The sequence below is a fragment of the Gymnoscopelus microlampas genome (genome assembly GCF_963454915.1).
Source record: "Gymnoscopelus microlampas genome assembly, chromosome: 10".
Classification (NCBI taxonomy): domain Eukaryota; kingdom Metazoa; phylum Chordata; class Actinopteri; order Myctophiformes; family Myctophidae; genus Gymnoscopelus; species Gymnoscopelus microlampas.
This window is the reverse complement of record NC_139947.1, coordinates 14,607,518-14,618,481: the sequence shown is the minus strand read 5'-3', so window position 1 is coordinate 14,618,481 and position 10,964 is coordinate 14,607,518. Positions and strand designations below refer to the sequence as shown.

General features: G+C 41.9%; 2 protein-coding genes across 4 annotated transcripts in view; both read right to left on the bottom strand.

Moving 5' to 3' along the window:
- The window catches only part of LOC311052848 (protein bicaudal D homolog 2-like), a 424,382-nt gene that overhangs the window by 260,128 nt on the left and 153,290 nt on the right, over positions 1-10,964 (bottom strand). The window lies entirely within an intron of this gene.
- Positions 1-10,964, bottom strand: part of fgd (faciogenital dysplasia) — a 96,153-nt gene that overhangs the window by 19,451 nt on the left and 65,738 nt on the right. For all 3 annotated transcript variants that reach the window (XM_084068072.1, XM_084068073.1, XM_084068074.1), the window contains 2 exons: positions 9,151-9,817; positions 4,492-4,581 (listed from right to left, as the gene is read on the bottom strand). In XM_084068072.1, the coding sequence (XP_083924198.1) occupies positions 4,492-4,581; positions 9,151-9,817 (757 nt within the window). The remainder of the gene's footprint in view (positions 1-4,491; positions 4,582-9,150; positions 9,818-10,964) is intronic.

The window sequence follows — 10,964 nt, the reverse complement described above, 5'->3', positions numbered from 1 at the left end:
CTTCATTGTGAAAATAGCCGATGTACAATCTGACAACTTTTAATGGTTTGTGAGCTTGTAGATCGGCTACTTTCACTAGTTTTGGTTCTGAGGAGATGTACAACTTCTTCATTGGTAAATGGTTTGTGTACGAGTGATCTTTGTGTTAGTGAAACAGGGGCTTGGGTCATGACAGAAGGCAAGAGTTTGTGATCCTCAACAGACAATATCAGCCTGGACAAAGCTATAGCACTATTGGTAGTGTTGCAGCTACCTAAGAGTGCCTCACGATCGCAAGGTTGCCGATTCAAGCCTCACTTGATGCAGACTCATTTAAGTTGAATTGCAAAAAACATGACTCAATTTATTCCGTTTCCATGGCTCTCTCTCTCTCTTCAATCTATTCCGTTTCCATGTCTCTCTCTCTGTCTCTTCAATCTATTCCGTTTCTATTTTCAATCTATTCCGTTTCCATGTCTCTCTCTCTGTCTCTTCAATCTATTCCGTTTCCATGTCTCTCTCTCTGTCTCTTCAATCTATTCCGTCTCTCTCTCTCTCTCTCTCTCTCTCTCTCTCTCTCTCTCTCTCTCTCTCTCTCTCTCTCTCTCTCTCTCTCTCTCTCTCTCTCTCTCTCTCTCTCTCTCTCTCTCTCTCTCTCTCTCTCTCTCTCTCTCTCTCTCTCTCTCTCTCTCTCTCTCTCTCTCTCTCTCTCTCTCTCTCTCTCTCTCTCTCTCTCTCTCTCTCTCTCTCTCTCTCTCTCTCTCTCTCTCTCTCTCTCACAGGGTCGGCCATAGCTGAGTGGTTAGTGAGCCCGCCTAGGGAGCCAGAGGCTCTGGTTGACCCAGGTACGATTCCAGGCCAGGTCAGCAAATGTGTCGATGAAATGAAATTTGTCTCTGAGCAAGACTCTTAACCCCTAATTGCTCACAGGCCCTCATTGGAAACAAGACCGCAAGGACTTTCATGAACTGACCTGTTAAAGGAATTATCATTTCTCTTTCTCTCTCCTGGCCCCGTATTATTGCTGCTTGCAGCTATATTCTACATTTGTTGTTCACACCTGTCATCTGACAGGAACCCAGGTTTGATATGATGCAAACCTTGGTTCCTGTCAGAGGATTATGCACATTTACAAACTAAAGTTTCATGCAGTGGGTATGCTGGGATGCGAACGGAAAATCAATCGCCTTTTTCTATCCTCGGCATATTGACCTCAACTTGTGCTATTTTTTCCACAATGGAAACCCTTTGTACTTTTCAGGAAATGGAAAAATGTCCATCTTCCAATGGATCAAATTATGTATTTAGTCACAAGCTCTTGTTAAGACCTTTCACTGGTTAGATCTTTTGTTTTAAACCCGCAAACAGACATAACCACTTCCAACCTCTCTTCCCTATTGTGGGCATGTCATTATAAGCTAAATGTTTCAAATATGGCTATTTTTTAAACTACTGGAACTGGACTACTACCGGAGCTTGTACAGCTGCTATTTAAGCTACTTTTGCATGACCAGTGGTGTAAAGTAACTAAGTACGTTTTACTCAAGTACTGTACTTGAGTGCAATTTTTAGGTATTTTTACTTTACTGGAGTATTTCCAATTTTCAGTACTTTTACTTCTACTCCACTACATCTTAGAAGCAAATGTTATACTTTTACTCCACTACAAGTATTTGAAAACTTTAGTTACTAGTTACTTTGTAGATTTAGATTATCATTACAAAACATACATTCCCTGCTCCAGCCGTATATACATTTCGGCCATTTGAAAATAGCCGATCTACGAGCTCACAATGCGTCGCGATACAGCGCATTGTGAGCTTGTAGATCTGCTACTTTCAAAAGAGTTTTTCTACATTTTATACATTTGAAAACTTGTGAAATTGGACATTCTGCATAATGAGTACTTTCTACTTTTGGTACTTTTAAGTACATTTTGATACCAATACTTTTGTACTGTTACTCAAGTACATTTTGATTTCCGGACTTTTCCTTGCAACAGAGTATTTCTGCATGGCAGTATTGATACTTTTACTTAAGTAAAAAATGTGAGTACTTTTTCCACCACTGTATCATGTGATATGAAGCCTCATCCATCAGTTCCAACAGGCTGTCAGGCCTGCCAGCAACATCAACAGACATGCTAGTGTTTCTGTACAAAGTGCTGCCTGCCAGGCCAGCCTGAAGGCAACATGTGTGACAAAAACAGGAAGTAGCGGTAGGCAATCTCTTCTGTGATTGGACAGCTGTACTATCTCCTCCACCACATGAACTAAATAAAGAGGAAGAGGACTCAACCGCACTGCAGTTAAATAATTACAATAAGCAGAAATAACTAAATGAGTTACCGACTCTGAATGAAAACACTACAGTCTATTATAACTAACGAGAGGCGTATCGTCGCGATAAGGCAGAAAAACCCTTGTATCTTCCTTGTGTCTTTTTTATGTTTTTTCACTTATCATGTACATCAGTGGTTCCCAAACTTTTTCATGTCAAGGACCCCTAAATGAATGTGTATTTGGCCACGGACCCCCATCTGAAAAGATTTTACGCCAAGGACCCCATACAAAATGTGTGTTGATAAAAATTTCAAAAAAACTTACAAAAATATTCAAAAAGTTTCAAAAAATTACAAAAATATCCAAGACATTTCAAAACATTTCAACATTCTTTTCTTAAATAGTTGATGTAAAAGGGCCCTGGGGGTCCCCGGACCCCACTTAGAGAACCCCTGCATTAGACGGTAAAAATGGAAACAAATGGACCCGTAAGGGTCCATTTGGTTCCATTTGTACACTCTCAAGAGTTACAGCCACATAAGGGTCCATTTGGTTCCAAACTATCCATTTATCTGGGGACTCCCTGGAACTCCCCTCAAGGACCCCTGGGGGTCCCCAGACCCCAATTTGAGAACCACCGATGTACATAGCCTAGTATCTGCTGCTATGCCCACACTGTATGTCTAACCTCATGTACATACTGTACCAGCTGGATAAGCTATGTAGGCTATACTGTATGTAGATATCTTTTGTTTGATTTTTCTTTCTCTCCTTGCTCTCCATGGCGCGCCTCCCCTCTTTTTCCTCTTTCTGAAAATATCTACAAGCTATGAGCTTGTAGATATTTTTTTTAAATCTTGAAAATGTGTGTAAATCTTTTAATATATATATTTTTTAAACATTTGTAACTCAAATCTTTGCTTCTGGGGGGTCCCTGGAACAAAGCATTTTGAGATGGGGTTCCGTGGCCAAATACATATCATTTTGGGGGTCCTTAACAAGAAAAAGTTTGAGCACTACTGATATAGCAACAATAGTTTTTATTTTATTTCATTTATTTTTTTGAATAGCCAAAGAAATCTAAAATGACAGAGATATGTTCCCGGATTGAATGGGTTAAATACAGTGGTTCAGACATGATGGGTGACGTAAATGAAGGAGTGAAAGTGTGGTCCATTGAAGGTCATGTCACGTGAATAAACAAAAGCTGGGATTGCAGAGGTAAGAAGCTGGGCTCAAAGGTGGATTCCTTCTCAAGGTTGAACTAGTTCAACAAGAAAACAAAACAAAACAAAAAAAGCCAACATCCGCTGAAGCTGTGTGACATCACACACAAACTCATGTGATTATCAGGCTGGCCAAGAATCATTTTATACTGTGTTTAATCCCAGCTTAGCACACACACTGTTGAGTGCAGCGAGGGCACAAGGCTGCAGTGACACAAACGCGCACAGGCATAAAGCTAATTAACTAAGCCTGTGTTTGTTTGGAAATGTAGACATACAGTCTCTATTGTGTACAGTAAAATGAGTGTTAACTTAACTCCGAGAGTGTACGTATGTAACCAAATGGACCGTTCCGGATCCATTTGGTTCCATACACCAGTTAAAAGAACACTTATTTTGTAGTGTACACACAGAGAGACAAATCAAAGTTCCCCATGCTGAGGTGTGCAAAAATGTCAATGACAAAATCATCAGAAGTGGAGCGTGCCCTTGCGTGAGGGACGTGAGGGAGTGGCCGTGTGCGGTGAAGCGCGAGGGCGCGCTTCGATTCGAACCGAGGGGAGAGTGTAGCATCCCCATTTGACCACAACTTCCTCCACTGAGGGAGCGAGCTAGCTTCTTTGGCGCAGGGGGTTGTTGGCCGCACTAGTGAGCCGTGGGTCATGGGTTCGACTACACACACACACACACACACACACGTGTACACGCGCACACACACACACACACACACACACACACACACACACACACACACACACACACACACACACACGCACACAGTCACACACACATATTACAACCATGCTAAAGCTGATTAATCCAGCAGACAAGAGGAAGTGGATCACAGTCTTAATCCAGCTCAGACCTGATCACACCACTGACACACTTTACCGCAACAACACACACTGTAGCACACTGCCACTGTGTGTGTGTGTGTGTGTGTGTGTGTGTGTGTGTGTGTGTGTGTGTGTGTGTGTGTGTGTGTGTGTGTGTGCGTAGAGTACCTGGTCAAGCAGGTTCAGTCTCTTAACGTAAGCCTCTTCAGTGTGGAGAAGCTCTTTGGCGATGTTCAGTAACTTCTGGGCCTCCGGACACTGTGGGTGGAAACACATGCAATCAATTATTTATGTAAATGTATTATTTAATTATTAAGCACTTCCATAATGCATCATAAACACACTTATTATTACCTGCTTATAGTACTCACTAATGCTTCATAACTACTACTGTATCTACCTGGTTGAGAACCACTGTCCTAGGCTGATGTTTTGTCAGAAATTGCAAAATGTTCTAATCAATTTGAAAAACATTTGTTATTGACCACAAGTTCACAACATGGAATCCCTATTTCATGTCATTGTGAAACATTTTACAATGACTTATAAAGGTCAAGTATCATAATATTTCATAATGACTGGTGGCTAACTGACGTTTTGTTTTGGCCAGGAGCATAGTGTACTTCCAACAACAACTTGAACTTGAACTTTATTGTCACATCACAGGTTTAACCCATCAAGACCTGAGGCCGATTCTACAAATGTCTTCTAAATCCTAACAGTTCCCTAAAAAAGTATGTTGCTATATCAGTAGTTCTCACGCTTTTTCATGTCAAGGACCCCCCCTAAATTATCTATGTATTTGGCCGCCGACCCCCATCTCAAAATATTTTGTTCCAGGGACCCCCAGAAGCAAACATTGGTGTTAAAAATGTTCGCTTTTAAAATATATATATTCAAAGATTTGCACACGTTTTCAAGACTTTTCAAAAATACAAGCTCATAGCGCGGCACGAAATTGACTCGCTATGAGCTTGTATATCTGCTATTTTTGAAAAGCCCAAGTATAAAATAATAGTTTAAGTGGTGACACAGATTCTTTCCCGGTTTTAATGAGTTAAAGAAGTGAGTGAAATATTATTTCATCCATCATCACTCACTTTTTTCACTTTACTTAAGGGCACGGCCCCACAGCACTTTTATTTTACCTCTGGGGCGGAATCTGCCAATGCTTTGTCAAAGCAAATGCGTTGATTCTTAGAAAAAATGCATGAATCCACGCATTTGCATGATTCATGCAGTCCTAAGCCTAAGGGATAGTTCACCCCCAAAATTACTTTTTTTCTATCGATTAGTCACCCCATGGAGACTTGAATTAATGGATATTCTTTAGTTTTTGTCGCATTCCTAAGAATTTGATGACCGGCAGCGGTTCCGGTAGGAGACACTAGAGTCTCCTTTGTGTCTCCTACCGGAACCGCTGCCTACCAGTCCACTGGTCATCAAATTATTGTCTTAGGAATGCGACAAAAACAAAAAAATACCCATGAATTCAAGTCTCCATGGGGTGACTAATCGATAGAAACAAGTTTATTTTTGGGTGAACTATCTCTTTAAAGCATTCCTAGAGTTAGAGGCAGAAACATTTGTGTTTTCCTTGCATACATTGTATATATTTCTTCACTTAAAGCATCGCGTTATGATGCATTTTAACAGTATTTATAATGTCTTATAAATGTATGATTAGTACAATTATAAATAGACCATGATCCTGGCCCAAAAGAAAAGGTCTGCGAGTGCCCAGCAATCGTAAAGTGTGACTTTGTAAATCCTTATAGAATGCTTTGTGTTCTGATTACTGTTATGAAGCATTAATGAGTACTTAATCTAGTTTTTATTATTTACTATTGACTTAAAATATGAGATAAGCAATGATATAGATATTACATACAGATATGAAGGTAATATTATAGAAATATAAAGGGAAGCAGTAATAGCTAGCTGAATTCAGCATTTGATAATCTTTACATTGCATAATGCATAGTTAGTCATTGGTTTGCTTGATTGCATGGTCATAATGTGTTCATAATGATAAATAATGTTGAAAGAACAACAAAACATGGTTGCATGGTTACTAATATATATGGCAAGACTGCTTAATCAAAACAAGCACTACACACCAGAGAGCAAGTCTCAACCAATTGACCCTGTTAGGCATTGATCAGACACTTTTATCCAGAGCAAAGGTGCAAGATCAGAGTAAAGAACCCTTGTCAACAAACAACAAGGTAAACAGTCATGTACTGTAAGTAGAGTGCAAAGAAAAACAATGTAGTACTTCAAAGAAACTAGGATTCCAAGTAAACAACAAAACCTAGAATATGTCTAGACAACATGCTATCTAAATAACATTCTTAACATTTCATTTCACAACAGGAGTGCTAGGGTGTGAGGTGAGTCTGAAGAGGTGAGTGCTAGGGGGGTGACGTGGAGTCTGAAGAGGTGAATGCTAGGGGGTTGAGGTGGAGTCTGAAGATGTGAGTTCTGTCAGGATGTTGGCCAAAGGGTGGCGCTAGAGGAAAGGCCAGAGGGTCAGCAAAATCATTACGGTTCATCCTCTAGCCTAACGGTGGCGCCAAAGAGAACTTTTTGAGATATGTTAGCTGGGACAGACAGACAGACAGACAGACAGACAGACAGACTCTAGCGGGGGTTTCTTTCATGTGGGGGGTTTTAAATAGAGCCTGTATTTATTGTGCATCTCATCATTGTTGAAACCAAACCAGGCCAAATCTACATAATTGAATTGAATGCATGTTGCAGCAGTCAGCAGCCAGCAGGCTGAGTGCGCCGACGTAGAGAAAAAAAGGATGTCTCCTCTTTATGACGAGTAAGAGCTTCAGCAGGACTAACATTAAGCATGATGTCACATTCCATATGTGACAGTTAAACCGAACAGACATCGGGGACAGAGGACAGCTCCTGTTGTGAAAGTGTGGGTTTTGCAACAGCTGACTGTTTTATTTTGACACTCACTCACACACACACACACACACACACACACACACAAAACAGTTATTGTGAAACACTGTAAAAATGGGTCCCCAAATCCATCACAAGCGACACGCAAGAGAAGTCCGGCATTTTCGCTCCCTTATCACCTTGTAATGTGCATCGCAAACAAAACCCACATCCTCTGTGACAACACTGCGATTATGCAGCTATAAACCTGTCAGCTGTAATATCCATGTCTCACATCACGCAAACATGCACACGCAGACGCACACACACACATCCTCTGGGCAGTAGTGTTGGGATCAGGAAACACTGAAAACCGGAGATCCTTTGCCAAAAAAGCTCTGGGTGTGTGATGTGATGTCAGTACATTTGTGGGGTCAAATTTTAGGCAAATAAATATTTTTTTAAATATTCATAATATTTGACCTCATAATACTAATTGGAACCAATGGGGAAGCAAACCTTGCCATGCAAATACTTGTATGCAGCATGCTGAAAGCTATAAGCCATCCTAAACAGTGTCTGCCTTCTGTGTCTAAATTCCTGATTTAACAATTGTGCCATTGTTCTTTATCCTGACTTTCAGTATATTTTTAGACTTTAGACTTAGACCTTACGCACTCACACACTGACTCAGTGACTGTGTGGGCCGGGTTTGACAGCCCATGTCCAACCCAAGGGTCACCGTTTAGAGGCACGAGTGTTGTTTACAAATCGATGGCCAAAGTCAAAGGATGGGACATAATGTAGTGGGCTGGAAATGTTAGATAGGCTGTCTCTCTTTCATCTGACAGGCCTCACCATCTCCTCTTACATCTCTCCGGTTCTTCATCCTTTTACATAACAGCGGAGCTGCTTTTAGATGTGGCTCGGTCACTCGTGAAACTGTGTTCGTTTCACGCAGAGGTATTCTTTGACAGTTGAGTTAATAATAGCAGAGGCTAACTTCATTTTCCACTACATGAAAGGCCATCTCGACTTGTCTTCCGAGACGTCGATTCACATGGCCTTGACGGCTTCTGCAAAATTTCTATGTGAACTTGAATAATAGGAAAAGAAACTGAGGGGTGTTGTAAAAGCAGGTAAGAGAAGTGGGAGGCGCATAGAGAGTCAATGTCTGTCGTTCTATAGAGGTTATACTGATCTGCTATTTTTGAACATTTTTGAAAGATCTTGAAAGTGTGAGAACTACCTATTTAGAAGGCATTTGTAGAATCGGCCTCAGGTCTTAATAAAGCTAATGCTTGTGGTTATAATTCTTTGAGACACACATACAAGTATTTGAGGGCTTGGCCGAGTCCACCATTGTATTGCAGTTACAGACAACAGAGGAATCAGCGTTGAGTTTGTGAGACAGATAATATACAGCAAAAAAAAAAACATGGTTAAGTACCGCAAGTGGAGGGACTTTCATCAACCACTATCTTATGAAAAATGAAGATGGAATGTCCACATATTTGTTTTTCAGGCTCCGGTGCCCCAAAAAGGAACTAAGAACCACCTTTGTTTGCACCAGGCTCCGAAACACTCACGTGACGTCGATTCCCTTCCCGTATTCAAACGTACAGTAGGTGGCCAGTGATTTTGACCACTTTCAGTTTCAAAACCTTTGCATCATGCATGTCACACAAACACCAACGGTTATGATAATGTGGATTGTGGAAGTTAAATGGTGGATTTGTGGATAGGACTCTATACAGTATGAACAAATTTGTTTTATCAACAAAACGCATCGCATTCCGTTTGTGTGACATGCATGATGCAAAGGTTTTGAAAGTGAAACTGGTCAAAGTCACTGACCACCTACTGTACTCGGGTGTGACGTCACTGTAGCTAAAAGAATGACTGTAGATGGTGTGTGGTACTCACCCTGTTTGGCTCTGAGAGTCCACCATGCAGATGCTCAGCCTTGTCCACTCCCTCTATCTCCCCGCTGCTCCCCTCGTCCAAGTCACTGTCCTCGTCCTGCGTGGAGTCGCGCTTGTTGCCCAGGGCGACGCAGCACGACACGCTCTCCGTCTCCGTGACGCTGTTGTCGTAGCGGTCCTCCTCGTCGATGGCGTCCTCGTTGGGGAACGCCTCGCCTTCCACGGCGCACGACGGGCTGTCGATGCCGCTGTCCCGGTTGGGGATCTTCCCGCTCCCGTTCTGCTCGTTCGAGTCCGGATTACTACTGTCCCGGAGCTCCTCCCGCTCCGCGTCGTCAAGGCAACCGCCGACGACAATGACGCCGCGCGACACGACGTGGTCGTCCAGCGGCACGTCGTCCAGAGGCACGTCGTCCGAGCCGTCCATGTGCACGGAGGACAGCCTGCGCGACAGCAGCTCCTCCTCCGTTACCGCCGCGTCGTCGGTCCGCTGCTCCTCCTCCGAGGCGCTAAGTGCAAGTTTGTCCGTCGCGGCGGGAGAGGAGTCGTCCGTGGAAAGCTTTGCTCCCACCGCGGCGTCCTGGCCGCCGCCGCTGGGCTCAGACGGGACGTCCATTTTCAGACACAGGTGGAGCTGGGTCCTCGGAACCACCCCCAGGATAGGAACCCTACAGGGAGCAAAACAACAACACTTTGTCAGAACAGGCATCAGCATTAGATGAAATGTGCATTACAGGGATATTTTTTAATTTTTGTCGCATTCCTAAGCCGATAATTTGGTGACTGGCAGCGGTTCCAGTAGGAGACACAAAGAGTCTCCTTTGTGTCTCTTACCGGAACAGTTGCCTCTTAGGAATGCGACAAAAACTAAAACATATCCATTAATTCAAGTCTCCATGGGTGACTAATCGATATTATAAAATGTTGTATTTGGGTGAACTACTTTAATATCAACCAAAGCAAGACGTTGTTCATACCTATTTTACAATGGGAAAACATTATTGTCAGAAAATGTGATATGAAGAAAATATGGGCAGAATTGTGCTCATTTAAAGGTGCTGTAAGTGATATTTTTCTAATTAAAATAAGCGTTAAGTAGCTCCAAATTCTGATAATAATCACTGCTATAGAGACATTTTTTATCCAATTAGGAGATAGAACCCATTGATGCAGCTTCAATTTTATGTGTCTAATTCCAACACTTGTCTGCTCAATTATTTGTTTCACCACTTCCAATTTCACTTGTTTATCCTGTATCTTATAAGAGTTTTCTCTCCTGATTGGGTGACATTGGTATCCTGTTTAGTAAAGAGCTGGCGAGGTCGGGAGACCATTGTTACTGAACAGACACTCAGGGTTCCCACACATTTTTAACAATGAATTTTCAACATTTCCATAACTTTTCCAAATTATTTTACCCCACTTCCAGGCCTATAGCAATCATACGGACAAAAATAACAGCTCTACAAGCTAACAACGTGTCACGATGCAACATGTTGTCAGCTTGTAGATCTGTTTTTTTTGTCACGTGACCCCCTGTATACATTAGGCCACAGGTATTTCACGTTAGACATGTTTTGGGATATGTTTTTTATGAACAAAATCAATAGCCAAAAACGATGTATATCCAAACATTTTTAAAGCATTTGATTAATTCCAAACCTTTTCCAGGCCTGGAAAAGAGTTTTTCTAATTTAAAAAAATGTCCAGGAATGTCATGACCATGGGAACCCTGAACACTCTATAGCAATCATATAGTTTCAAAAAATAAATACATAAAAATGCAACCAGACCACTAATATACTCCGACAGACA